The 14,147-nt window shown below is 59.5% G+C and overlaps 2 protein-coding genes across 2 annotated transcripts; one reads left to right on the forward strand and one right to left on the reverse strand.

Annotated features, from left to right (window-relative positions):
* Positions 1-271: 271 nt before the first annotated feature.
* On the forward strand, positions 272-5,820 carry FGF22 (fibroblast growth factor 22). The gene is made up of 3 exons (XM_066205880.1): positions 272-668; positions 3,513-3,616; positions 3,857-5,820. The coding sequence occupies exons 1-3, from the start codon at positions 272-274 to the stop codon at positions 4,049-4,051; spliced, it is 696 nt and encodes a 231-aa protein (XP_066061977.1). The 3' UTR covers positions 4,052-5,820.
* A 571-nt stretch (positions 5,821-6,391) lies between these two features.
* Positions 6,392-13,918, reverse strand: RNF126 (ring finger protein 126). Its single transcript, XM_066205868.1, has 9 exons — positions 13,824-13,918; positions 11,137-11,195; positions 9,832-9,895; positions 9,069-9,310; positions 8,454-8,522; positions 8,301-8,370; positions 7,995-8,088; positions 7,445-7,560; positions 6,392-7,220 (listed from the first exon to the last, which is right to left on the reverse strand). The coding sequence occupies exons 1-9, from the start codon at positions 13,896-13,898 to the stop codon at positions 7,068-7,070; spliced, it is 942 nt and encodes a 313-aa protein (XP_066061965.1). The 5' UTR covers positions 13,899-13,918; the 3' UTR covers positions 6,392-7,067.
* Positions 13,919-14,147: the final 229 nt, after the last annotated feature.

Genomic DNA, 14,147 nt, shown 5'->3' on the forward strand with positions numbered 1-14,147 from the left:
ACGGTGGAGCCCGGCTGACCCGCCCCTCTCTGGCCCGAGCTCGGCGCGTCTCGGGTCGGGCCGCAGATGGACACCACCGCCCCCAGGTCCTGGGCCACGGCAGCCCCGCGCCCTCCACCTCTCCCCACACTGTGCCCGCGGCGCTCGTCCTTTTCCCGCCCATCGCGGCTGACGGCGGATACCGGAGTGTGAGATCCCCAACCGGACGCCCCGCAGCCGTAGGCGAGTGACTGCGGCCGGTGACCCGGGAAGGCCGTCGGGGCGCCGATTTATGAATGGGAAGCACCGCCCCAGCCCCTGTCCCGCCCATTCGCCGCCACCGCCCCGCCCCGGGCCGCCCATCCCTGGCCGGTCGCGCCGTCGGGGCCGGTCGCCGGTCGCCGCCGTGGCCATGGCCCATCGCCCGTCGCCCGCCGTCCGCCCTCCGCCCGCCGCCATGAGGCGCGGGGGCCCCGCCGCCATCGCCGCCTGCCTCGCCGGGGCACTCGCTGTGCTGGCGGGGCCGGGGCCGGGCAATGCCGCCGGGACCGGCCGGCGGCCCCCCCGTAGCTACGGGCATCTGGAGGGCGACGTGCGCTGGCGGCGGCTCTTCTCCGCCACCCGCTTCTTCCTGCGCATCGACGGCGGCGGCGGCGTGGAGGGGACGCGCTGGAGGGAGCGGCCGGGCAGTGAGTAGGGACGGGACGGGGACGGGGACGGGGGAGAGCCGGGATTTGGGGCTGTCCCCCGCCCACGGCGGGCGAGAGCCCGATCCCGCCGGCTGCCGGGGCTGCGGCAGAGACGGGCGCTGCCGGGGCTGGAACGGGGCGGAGGCTGGACGGAGGCGCCTCGGGTCGGCAACAGGATCCCTCCGTGCCCGGCCCGGAGAGCCTGCAGCTCTTCCCTCTGGGGAAATCTCAGCCAAAGTGCCTAGTCCTCCGGGGGTGCGAGAGCGGCGGGTCCCCGCAGTCCCCGCCGGTCGGGGCACGCCGCTCCTGGAGCACAACCGGCACCGGCTGCTCTCGCCCCCGTCACTGCACTGTGGGAGCCATGAGAGAGGCGCGGACTCCGGCCGGCACTGCCCGGGGACCCGGCGTTGCTTTCCCAGCGGCTGGGGTGTCCTAGAGGGTCTCTCCGGGGTCCTTTGTCCTATCTCGTCCTGCCAGTTCACGATGCCTCCCTGCCCTGCCTTCCCCATGGACTGGGAGGATCTGATCGTTCCCCAACTAACACACTGGAGGGGAAAAAGGCTGAGGAGAGGGGATGTAGGAAGTTTTGCGGTGATGCTGGTCCCAGAATGGGGCATCTGTCAGATGTGGGACAGCAGAACATCCCCATCAGAGGGGACCATGGAGCAGCCACTGCCTGCAGTGTGCCTGACACAGAGATAGCTGGGTGGGCAGAGGGACAGAGTCCCCAAGGATGTGGCAGTCGCTGTATGACTTCAGCGAGAGCCAGGGCTGCAGGTGCCTGAGTATCAGCCACCCATCGGGGTGCGTTGGGGTCCCAGCCCCTGGGACAGGGATGAAAGCACCAGGCTGGCAGGACAGTAGCTGGACAAGGAGAAGGATATTAAGGAAAGGGGGATGCCTGAGCATCCCCCAGATGCCCTGACAGGGTGTTGGGGTTTGGGGCAGGAGGGCTGCAGCACCCCCAGCCCATGATCTGGTCCAGCAGGGGCTGTCCTTCCTCCCGGCCAGCACAGGACGTCTCCCAGCAGCCACAGGACATGGGAGCCAAGCCCAGCCCAGGGAACCCTCCTGTGTTGTCAGAGGCTGTCGGGAGTCCCGACCAGGCACACTGCCAGCACAAAGCACCCCAACACGTTCCCTCGATGGTGTGGCCATGGGGCCTGGCAGGCGGAGCAGCTCCGGGCTGTACATGGGGCTCACTCTGCTTATCTGTGTGCGCCTGGGCTGGGCGCGGGCTCTGCTCCACAGCCCTCGCAGAAGCTGCTGGACCAGCCCCACTGGCAGCTCTAGGGTGGTAGGGGATCTTCCAGGGACTCCCCCACCTCAAGCCCTGTATCTGCCCCAGCCTCCTCGAGACCCCTCTGGGGCTGAGTGTGAGACTGGGAGCACTGGGAGCTGGCTCTGACCAGGTACTGGCCAGGCACCTGCAGACAAAGGGCGGCAGAGCCGGCCGGAGCACTGGGAACAGAAGGGGGTTATTTTTAGAAAAGCGCAAGTCCTTATAAATAGCAGCAGCTTCAGACAGTGATCAAGTGGGACGGATTCACAGGCATTCACTCAGCCCTTCCCCTCCACAGCCCTCGTCAGTGGCTTCCCTGGGCCGGGCCCTGCGGGTTCTGGTAGCTGCCAGGACCGGTGGCAGCACCGAAGCAGCTGGGCTGAAAATCCCCGAGGAGCCGAACGCTCGGCAGCCCTCACGCTGCCCCAGTGCTGGAACGACCCTGTCCGCTCCCAGCCTCCCGCAGGCAGGTGATGCCCGGGGAATGCCAGCAACGCCGGGAGACTGATGAAAGCCCTTGCCCAGGGGCTTCAGCCCCCATGATGCGTGTGCCGCCACCAGCCAGAGCCTCTGCGTGTCCTCCCACCTTGTCCAGCCGGGGCAGCCCCTGCAATGGTGTCCATAGGCAGATCCTGCTGTGGCTCCAGCCCTTCCTGCTGCCCTGCCCACATTGCTCTCACTGGACATTCCTTCTCCCCTTCCCACTGCGCCGTGTGCCTGGCGGGGCGGCAGGGCGGGCAGCGGCACTCCGGGCTGGCCGGCGTGAGGCAGTGCAGGAATCCAGGGGCCCTGATGATGCTCTGGGTGTTTCCCGTGCCAGAGCCGCTGGTCTGACCACATGCCTTTCCCATTAGCGGCCGGGCCGGAGCTCGGCGGTCGGGGCACACACACGCCAGCCCAGCTGTGGCTTCACAGCCCGGCTGCAGCCGCCCCCCGGGCTCATCCTCACGTCCTGCAGCGCTCCTCCACCCGCCAGGCTGTAGTGCAGGGCACGGGGCCGCTTGTCCTTGCTTGTGCCACTGGGCAATTGGGCATCCACACACGGCACTGTCCTGGCCCATTCCTGCCCCTGCAGACCTCTGCCCGTGTGCCTTCGTCCACCATAACACGATATGTGCTATCGCTGCCACCCCCACGCACACTTTGCCACTCCAGGAACCACACCAGCCTCAGTGCCCTGCGTGTGCCCGGGCCGGGCACTGCGGGAGGCGGGGCAGGTCCCCGGGGCACTGCTGGGGATGGCTGCACGGGCAGAGCTGCCAATGAAGGGAGGACACACATGAGGTTGTGCTTGGCATCGTTCCTGCACAGCCTGGGCTCCTGGGAAGTGGCTGGACCCTGGGGAGGAGAGGAGTAAAGATCAAACCTTCCTTGGATCAGAGGTTCCCCCTCCCACTCCCAGCTTGGCCAGCAGCCTTTGTTCCTCTGGCTGCTCTAGCTCTGAGTGAGGATCAGCAACCCTCTGGAGGGACACTGTGGCCACAGACCCAGCATTGGGGCAGGGCCCCTCGGGAAAGTCACCTGTCCCTCCCTGGCTCATGCCATGCTTCCCTGTCCTGCAGGCATCGTAGAGATCCGGTCGGTGCGTGTCGGCGTCGTGGCCATCCGGGCGGTGCACACCGGCTTCTACCTGGCCATGAACAAGCGGGGGAGGCTCTACGGGTCGGTAGGTCGGACGCTGCCTCCTGGGAGGGACTGCACCAGAGTCAGAGGCTCAGGGCAGAGTTGGAACAGGGTCCACATTCCCCATGCCCTGACCTGCTCCCCAGCAGGGGACTGCACCCACCAAGCCCCTCTGCCCCCCGGGGACCAGGGAAGAGCCAGGGTTCTGCCCTGCCCCACTTTTGGGGTCCGAGGGGCCCCAGCTGAGCATAGCCACCCCTCACCCCCTTCCCTCTCCTGCCAGAAGGAGTTCAGCCCCAACTGCAAGTTCACGGAGCGCATTGAAGAGAACGGCTACAACACCTACGCGTCACTGCGCTGGCGGCACCGCGGCCGCCCCATGTTCCTCTCGCTCAATAGCAAGGGCAGGCCACAGCGAGGGGGCAAGACACGCCGGCAGCACCTCTCCACACACTTCCTCCCCATGCTCGTCAGCTGAACACCGTGGGCGGCTCCGGATGGTCCTGTAGGAAACAAAACCAAACAAAAAGATGTTATTTTATTTATGTACATATCTATTTTTTGCTATTTATTGCTTTATTTTTAATGCACGGCGGAGGATGGATGTGGGAGGCAGATGCTCCAGACTCAGTTGTGCGGGGCTGTGGCTCTCCCACTGTTCCCCCGGTGCGGAGCCGGTGTGGTGCAGCCAGGGAGCACGACTGGAGCAGAGGCCAAGATCTGCTAATGGCATCTCTGCAGGGCTGGGATGTACCAGCAGGTTGTCTGTGTCCGAGCACCAATTAAATCTGTGTTCATGGTATGGAACAGGAGCAGGTCTTGGAGCTTTGATGGTGAACTTGGCTTGGGATGAGAGGGATTGGCTCCCGCGTGGTTGTGGCTGCAGCCACCCAGTGTCATCCCTACTGCCACTGGCAGGGAGCCCAGCTGGTCCTTTGCCACATCCAGCTTTTCATCGACCCCCGCCCACCCTGCAGAAAAACAGCAGTGGCGGTTCAGTGGCACAAAGGAGGAAGCAGGAGGAGTAGAAGCCAGCCCAGATCCTCAGGCAAACACAGCTCTGGGGCTGCCCCTGACCACAGCCATTGCCAGTCAGTTCTGCAGCCCAGCTCCGTGCCCTCATCCCCAACAGAAACAGGGCTGGGACAGTGGATAGTGGTGAGGTCCAGCCCCTCACCTGGAGGGCAGCATGGCCAGGAATAGCACCTGCGCCTCAGCCTCCTCCTGGTCAGGGTACATCCCTGTGCCACTGCACACCTGCTGTGGCTAGGCCCAGCATCCCGGTCACTGTCACGTCAGACAGAGCAATGGCCCCAGCAAAAACCACCAAACTCGTTCCATTTCTGACCCAACCAGCTCCAGACGAGTCTGAGAGGGAACAGCCACTGTATTAACCATGTGGTGACTGTGGTGAGCCCCTGCCAGGTGGGCACCAGCTGCCATGCACCCATCCAGGACTTTGCTCGGCCCACTTGAAACCCATCTGAGCACTGCTCACACATGAGAAATCATCCCCAAACACCTGGGGGAGGTAGGAACCCCCCGTCACAGCTGAAACACGGGGAGAGGGAAGGTTTTTCCAGGTTTCTTGTTTTGGCAACTTAACAGCAAAGCTTTCCCTCGGTGTCGGGTCAGCCAATGGACACGTGCACGTTCAGTCGGGACCTTCTTGCTGCCACCCACCTCACCAGCCCCGGCTTCTGGCTCAACCCCTGGCAGAGGATAAGCCATTAACCCCGACACACCAGTCCTGAGATAAACCCTCCTGTGAGATGAAAGGCGCCGCCACGCTGCCCAGCCAAGCCAAGGAAGAAAAACAGTCCGGGCAAGTCGCTCCCTGCCAGCCCCTGGCCCTGGCACAGCTGGTGACACTTTCTCCAACAAACCAACTTCTTGTGTTCTGAAATGGCTCAAGAAAGGCCAAACCATCCTTCCCCCTTCTATAGGAGGTTCATCTCAGTTCTCAGAGATGGAAGAGTCAGGTCCTGGGGTGAGGCTGCTTTAAAAGAGACACCCAAGCTCTGCTGGAACCAGCCCCAGCCCACTCCAAGGGCCCCAAAAGCCAAGGGAGAGGCAGAGAATCCCCCAAATTGCCAAGCCCTCCACCCACTTCCCTGTCAGCTCCCATGGGGGCAGGTTCTCCCTTGTCTGCTCTGGGCTCTGCCACAGAGCAGTCCCATGTGGCACCTTCACGGACCCCCAGCCCTTCAGGAGACCTCCTGACCACCCCAAGTCCCTGTGAGGGGAAGGGGGTCCCAGTGAGAGTGATAGATGGTGAGAGTTCCTCCTCTCATGCCCCAGGGCCCAGGAAGCAGGGACATGGCAGGGAGTCACTGCCCCTCCAGTGACATTCTTGTCATTCTCAGAGCTCCAGCTCGGTCACAGAAACTGAGTCACAAACATACCTGGATATTTGTCCCTCTCTCCTTGCTTTAATCAGCTCTGTTTTAAGTAGCTTTGCAATACATTTTTTTTTCTCCAAAATGTTGTTTTCCTGGTAATTACTCGATCACAATGAGATTTGCTGGTCCTCATTCTGCTGCACACCCAGTCCTGTGTCGGCCCAGCAGAACACCCTGCCCCAGCTGCGAGGGGGGCAGGACCGTAAGGGGGAGGAGGTGTAAAAAATAGAAAACACCAGGCGAGGATGCTTCCAGCTGCGATCCTTGGCTACCTGTGCAGTGATCCACAGGCTGGCAGTGGCTCCCATTGGAACTCCCAGCACGCAGGAGGGTTCAGAGAGGCCCAGCCTGCCCGGGGAAGGCAGGACAGCTTGGTGGCCTCGGAGCTTACCCTGTGGCTTTCCTCAAATCATGCATAACGGCTCGCAGAGCTAAAATGTCCATTTATTGACAACAGTAATAATTTAAGATTATAAAAACCCCTTTCAGTGTTGAGTATCAGCGGGCGAGGTTATAAAGAGAAATAAATGGGACTCGAGATGGGACAGGGAAGGATCCTGGGGTCTACTTGAGAGTTCCTGTTTCAGTGACAGCTATTGGTCCTCCCCAGATGGCGATCCTGGGGGGAGGCAGCATCCTTATGCTTCCATTTTAGACTTCAATCTCCAAAGCAGAAAAGATAGTATCCAAGGGGAGGAGGAGCAAAAGAAATAAAAGAAAGGGATCTCAAATTCAAACCCATACAAACAACCTTTCCATTCGGGATTCAACCACTCGCTCAGCACCTTGGGGTTCCCAGCCGGGGAGCGCAGCAGCCTCGCACTGCAATGGGTAAAAGTCCACGCAAAGAGGATGTTTTTATTGACAGACAGAGCTCTTTCCCCCCTTTTTCATCACAGAACTTGAGGCTTCTCATCTCTGAAGGACCCAGAGTCTCCGTGTCTTCAGAAATCAAAAGGAAATTCTGGGGGCACTGCTCCTGCCTCGTCCCCTCCCCTCGCTCTGCTCTGGAAGCCCCTTTGGCTGCTCGCGGTGGCCAGGGAGGGAAGGGGAACAGTGGAAGGGCCCCGGGGACAGAGGGTGCGTTAAGATTCATGAGTTGTTCGATGAGTTTTCATTACTTGGTGAGCTGGAGGAAGAGGAGGAGGAGGAGGATGACGAGAAGTTCATCCCTGTGAGTCCTGGGGGGTTTGTGGCAGTGTTTTGTCCACTTAAACTTTTCCGGCAGACGGGACACGTGTCATGCTTTGGGGAGCAGACAAAAAACAAAACAAGAAATACGGGAAACGGGATTAGAAACACAATAGGGGAGCAGCACTCGAGGAATGGGCTGGGATGACACTCCATCCTCTGACCACAGGCTGCTCGTGCTCAGGCCTCATCATGGAGGTAGGAAAATATTTACAGAGGGGAGCAGGACCGGACAAAGCCCCCAGTGCTGCACGCCCCAAGCACTGCCCCGCACTCACCTGCTCCAGCCACGGGACGATGCAGCCGTCATGGAACAGGTGATTGCACGGTAACTGCCGCACGTTCTCCCCGACTGTGTAGTCTTCCTTACACACAGGGCACTCCAACCCGGAATCTGCACCGCACAGGGAAAGCCAAGCCCAGCTGAGCAAAGGAGGAGAGAACGACGCGCAAAGCCCCCGACTCAGGACACATCATCCCTCTCCCCTTCCCCACCACTGCTCTATCCCTGTCAGGAGGAAAGCTTGGTGCTCTGCAGTCCCCCACACCATCACCCCACCTCCCCCTGTCCTGGGTATGCCTCATCCTTCCCTCCTGCTTTTCCATTTCTATCCACATTGAACTTCTCACAACCTCCCCAGGGCAAATCCATCCAGCCTACACTGCTCTTTTTTTGTGTGAATGTAACAGAGCCCCTTCAGCTCTCTGCCCACTTTGAAATGTTTTAGGCCTCAAATGTACAAGCAGACAAAATTCAAGTCCCAAGAAAACATTACACAGAGCTTCCAGGGAGCACTCTGTGCATGACTCCATGGAGCAGACACGTACCTACGTGCTCCTGTGTGATCTGTATGGTGGGGAGGGCCTGGATCTTCTCTTTGTCCGCTGGCGGCGGTCCAGTGTTTTCAAACTGATTCAGTAACTGGAAAAACAACCGGCCGGGCAGGCAGAAGAGAGAGGTGAGCCCAGCAGCACAAAGAATCCTCTCATTTCCTGAGCCAGGGCACTTGGACCCCGCACTGTGGACCGTGCCCCATTCCAGTCCCCACAGCCCCTCGTTCCCTGCACCACCAGAGGTGCTGCCCCTCCTGCACCACACAGGAGTATGGAGACTGTGGTGAATCCCAGTTTTACCTGTGTGATAATCGCATCCAGGCCGTTGGCACCCCAGGCATAGTCCATCGGATTTGAGTGCAGGACTCCCCTGAAGAGCAAGGACAGCAAGTGAGTTCATCCTGGAGCACCAACGAGACACTGTCAGAGAGAGCAGCACATCCTCGAACTCACCAAGGGCCCAGGCCTAGGTTTGGAATTGTGGTCGGTGCAATAATTCCATTGACCAGCTGCTGGATAATTCTGAAAGACAAGAAAACCAGGATTGTGTAAGAATTAAAGTTTGCTGGCTCCCAGCCCAGCACCCCAGCGTGGAGGGAGAGGCTGAATAAGCTGAATACTGTCACATTGTTGGAGTCAATTAAAAATACCCTACAGCAATTGCAATGGCAGCTAATGGAGTGATCAGTCACTGATAAAGTTTCAGTATTTGATTCATAAGAAGACAATTCCTGACATGATGGTGAGTGGCTCCCAGGATGCGCTTACACAAACACTGTCTGGTGCTTTCTTCTGTTTCCCCTCACAGCAAGTACAACATTTTTGCAACACCTGGCAACAACCAGGGAATATTTTCCCACTACAGGACAAACTCCCAGCCACAGTCCATGTCACCGCTCAGCTGAAACAGCCCCAAGAGACCCCAAGGCGGAGCTGCCAACAGGCTCAGGTGGGACACAGATGACACCTGTGGCAGCACTGGAGAGCTTTGAGATGCTGTTCCCATAAGCCAGGAGAAAAGGTGAGGAACAACAGGGTTCCCTCCCCAGGTCCCAGCGTGGTTCTCACCCTTCCAGCGTGGGGACACCCTCGTGCCTGCCCGAGGCCCGGCGTGTGGCCAGGCGGGCGCGGGGCTGCCTGGCGCCGTAGCGGTGCCGGGACTGGTGCTCGCGCTCCCGCCGGTTCTCCGAGTCCCGGTTGTCTTCCGGCTGCACGTTGGGTGCGAAGGGAAACTCAAAGCTGTCGTCAAAGAACCCGAAAGCAAACTGGCCATAGCTCTGGGGCAAGGTGAACAAGTGCTGATCCACATTCTGGGAGGGAGAGAGGGAAGGAGGCAATGCAGAGAACAGACTGTGACAAGAGGAGGAACAGCCCTCGGCTCCCACGGCGTCCCAGCAGCTGCCCACAGCAAACTCCAGGCCTGGGGTGACACTGGGACCAGCGCCCTCGGCAGCAGCTCAGTGAGGAACAGACACTGGAACTGTACACGAAGGCAGAAATAATCGCAGTTCCCTGGTTTCTCTTTGGTGTGTCACTGCTGCTTCTGAGCTGAGGCTACTGCATAGCAACACACCCAAATCCTGCTCTCCAAATCCTGCTGAGCCCCCTCACGACGGGAATTGGCTACAAGTGATGGTCCTACATAACACACGCAGCAAAAATATGGTATGCGGAGATTTCAGGAGCAGCATGTGGAGGATGTTAATTCCTCCTTTCCAAATTCTATCATTATCTGGGGAATGTTTAAACAACACACTATTGGAAAAATACTCAACAAAAATGCAACAGCAAAGCTTCAGAAGGTGCTGGAAGAGAGAAAGGACTTGCTCACCTCAAAAGGATGCCTGCTCTGATCAGGGGCTGACGTAGAGGAGCTGGTCTCATTGTCAGCATTCCTATGGGGAATGAAGAGCACTGGTAATCTTCTCATAGCAGCTTCCAAGGCTTTTCTACCCCCCTCCCATCCCAGGGCAGAGGCAGCTCAACAGAACCTGGTCCTCCCTCAGCTGCTGATTTTCTGATTGCCTGCATCAATTTTCCCTCCCCGAACTTTTCATTTTCCCACATCTTCACCCATTTCTCCCTACCCTATTAGATCTCATGAGGCTGCAGAGAAGTGCCTGAACCACGATGTCAAGCAAGGATTTCCCCCACAATCCATCTCAAACACACTAGCTAATCCTCCAGAGCACCAGGAAGACTTAAGGCACAAACGCTGATCCCTGTGACCCCAAGACATGTAAGTCTAATCTTGTATCAAAGAAACTTCTCTACTGCAGAGGCACGTAACCCAACGGCTCAGGATATTGAGAAAACTCTAAATGTTGTCAGACTTCTGCTTCCAGAGCTGCAGGAACATTTTCTGCTCAGAACCAGGCTTTGCATTCACAGGACCGAAACCACTGAGATTCAGCAACTATGTGACTCTCCCAAGGTCGTGAGGAATCACCAAAACAGTAGGATAGATTTCCAGGCTCCAGGGTTGGCGTGGTGAAAGCAAACATCACCTGCTCAGTGCAGAAGCCCCAGGCTATGCAGAGCACCACAATCAGCAGGCAGCAACACCCATTGCCCCTGGCCCCTGCACTGCCCGCAGCCTGTCCTGGAGCCAGTCACAGCTGAGGCCCTACAAACACAACTGAAACATTTTAAGACGTTTCTGCTGCTTCTGCCGCCAGCAGCAGCAGAGCAGCACAAAAACGCAAACCTCATTGCCCCAGGGCAGAGTCCAAAGTCTCACAACATTTTGCTATTCATCCCCACCACAGTCACTACTTACACGAGGTGTCCATGTGCTCACCATTCCCAGATCCCTCTCTCTGGGGTTATCTCTGCCCTGATGACTCAGATCAGGTCAGAGCTACCACACAGCACGGGGAAAAGCCTCCCTACCACTACTTTATGTTTGTCTGAAATCAAACCATTCCTGCCCCCTCAGCATTTCCGTGGCAGATTTGCCTGTGGACGCTAACTTTGCCAACAAAGCACCGTATTCCAAAAGCGAGGAAAGATGAGCCAAAGCTGGGGCAGAAGCAATAGAAATGGTGCATTTTATATCAAATATTGCTTTTGAACTAGGAAGAGAGCAAAGCAACCTGGGCTCACTGGAGCAACAGCCCCTGGGGCAGCACATTACCTTGGCTCCTCGGGAAGCTCTTCAATAAAACCAGACTCACACCGTGGGCAGATGTAGTCCTGCAGGAGAAGACACACCAGGTGAGAGAAGGAAGTGGTACCTCAGAGCTGCAGGGTGGTACAGGGTGGGAGAGTCCTGCAATCTGCTATCCCCAGCACATGCCACAGTCCCAGAGTGACTCCAAACCCCAACTTTTGGCTTCCTGAGCCAGCAAGGCCAGAGCTCAGCCTGAGCCTGTGGGAGCTCAGCTTAAGAACCATGAGGGTGATGCTGATTAAGCTCCAATACAGACACAGCATTAGCTACCAGCTGATGCAGTTTCAGTGAAGTGAAAGTGAAACCCCCAACACACCCTGTGCAGCAGCCCTCAAACTTTGGCGCAGCTGCTTGTTTTGGGGAACAGGAAACAGAGTGGGAATGGCAGCAGGGATTTGGCAAGGTCGTGGTGCACAGGAGGATGACTGGTCCCTGTCACTAACACAGCCTGGGGTTCACAGCACACAGGGACACTCCAGGTCATTCTGCAGCCAGGACCTCACACTCCCACACCCAGAGCTCACTACAGAGACCTGTTGCCACCCCAGTCCCCTGGGCACTGAGCATGCCAGGACAGACAGGCTCAGTGTGCAGTGCCTGTGACACCCACTTCCTCACAATTCCTGGGGTTTGTGAGGAATTCATCCTCTACAACTATCCTGAGCAGAGAAGAACGCTGGAGACCCTGAAAGGGAACTGTTGCACTTTCCAGTGCTCAAGAAGCAGCACTGAGCCAATGCCATCCCCTGCCCCACAGCAGGAACACACCACCCCAAATCCCTATGCTGGCAGAGCTGGGCTCAGCACAGAAGGCACTGAAGAGCTGCTAAAAATAATGCCACTTCCTTTTGCTGCTGTGTTGGAATTGGCACAGCCCTCAGCCAGACTGAGGGATTCCCCCAAGGAGTTGAGGCTGTTGATAAGGCCCTTGGGGTCCCTCCTCTGGTCACTGCAGCCGAACCAAATAAACTCCCAGGGAAGGAACACAGCTTAGAGCCACTGCATGTGCCCCATCTGCCCAGGGATACAGGAGCTCTGAGGCTCAGGAACAGACTGGGAGAGGTGGCTGCTCCTTCTTCCCCACAAGACTCCCCTGTCTGTGGAACAACCATCTCTGCACCACTGACACCCGGTCTGAGCTCAGGGACTCCTGTGTGAGCCCAGGGAGTCATGGGCATGAATGACCACGGCCTGAGCACCCTGTTCCAGGGAGCTGCTGTGTGTTGTGTGTGTGTTTGTGTGTCTATGTGCTCCCAGCCAGCTCCCAGCACAGGGATCAGCACATTCCTCTGCAGCTGGAACAGCACAAATGTCAAAGTTTGTTGTTTCTCGGGCTGTTTGAGTCCCTCCTTTGGCAGCTCTGGTTACTGCGCCTGCAGATGGTGAGTGAAACCCGAGTGATCCCCAAAACAAGTTCCTAAACTCCCAGACCTGAGCTCCCAAACACAGGACCTGTTCTCTGCCTGGCCCAGGCTGGCCAAGAGTGCCCAGCTGGCACAGCCAGGTGTACCCAGCCAAGTGCACACAACCAGATGTGAGCACGGCCCAGCACGGGCTGTTTGAACAGAAATAAATGACAGATTGTTCTGGGTTACCTCCTGGCTCCTGCCCACAGCCCAGGTGTGCTCAGCAGGAGCACGGTCAGGGGCTTCTCCTCACTCTTACACACGAGCTGGGAGCCCCTGGCATGGCCCACCCTGGCCCAAGCGAGAGGGCAAAGGGACAAATCGTGTGTCACAAACCAGCCACCCCCGGCAGGGACAGCTCTGCTTGTCCTCAGAGGCTTTTCAAGTTGAGTGCCAGCAACCAGCAATGACTTTTGGGACAAGGTACCGTGAAAAGTGTCGGGATGAAGAGACCAGCAAGACTCTCCAAATCACATTTAACAACTCAGGAAGCCGAGCAGGGGAGCAAGTGATCCATCAGATCCTCCCCAACAGCCCACACTCCTTTTCCACCCACACCAAGACAAGCTCCACACACACACCGGATTTCAGGGTGTGATTAAAGCACCAGCCCAGGTGCCCACACAGCACTTCTATCTCCCTGTTACCGTGCACCTCCCTGCGCCCCAGCCGCCACCACCGCGGGGCTTTTGTGTCCATTAAACCCTTCTGAAAGACAACGGAGAAACCCCCACCGCCCTGCGGCGCTTCACGTGGCACCGGCTGCGATCGGGCTGCTCGGGCTGGGGGTGTCCCAGCGGGACCCTGGGGCTGCTGCCGGCCGGACTCCCGCCCCGGACCAGCTCCGCGGCGGGGCCCGGCCGTTCCCCGCGGGGCGGCGGGAGCGCTCGAACCGCCGCGGGCCCCCCCGGGCCGGGCCCAACAGGGCCGAGGGCGCCTCCCGCCGCGCCGCCCCCGCCCAGCTGCTGCCCCTCGGCCAGGCTGGCCCGTTCCCTCCGCCTGATCCTCTGCCCTCGCCGCCTCAGCGCCGTTCCCTCGCTACGGACATCTCGCCCAGCCCCTCTCAACGCCCCCGAGCCCCGGTGCCACGGGTGGAGCCCCACGGGGCACCCCCCGCCTCCCCGCCGCTCAGGCCCCCTGGGCCCCTCAGGCCTCCCCCCCACGTGCCCGCCCCCTCGGGGCCCCCGCCCGGCCCTGCCCGCGCTCCCGGCCCTCCCCGGCGACCCTCCCTGGTCCCCCGCTCACAGGCAGGCGCGGGGCGATCTCGGCCGAGCAGCAGTGGCAGAAGAACCGGCCCGGCTGCGGCGACGCCTCCGCCATCTTCCCTACCCGCCGGCCCCGCCCCCCGCGCGCGCCGCGGCGCCGACGGCGGCCGAGGGGAGACAGGAGACATCGCGCGGCGCAAACGCGGAGGGGAGCGAGGGCTGACGGGGCGGGGCTCATCAGGGGCGGGGCTGTGACGGCCCCGGTGAGTGGGCGGTGATTTGACCATATAAGGTGATGGGGCGTGGCCGGGGAAAGCGGCGGGGTGGATCCCCGATTCCGGGAACCCGCCTCATTCTGAGAACC

The sequence above is a fragment of the Chamaea fasciata genome, unplaced genomic scaffold, assembly GCF_029207755.1.
Source record: "Chamaea fasciata isolate MVZ Bird 193981 ecotype frontalis unplaced genomic scaffold, bChaFas1.0.hap1 SCAF_28, whole genome shotgun sequence".
NCBI lineage: Eukaryota > Metazoa > Chordata > Aves > Passeriformes > Sylviidae > Chamaea > Chamaea fasciata.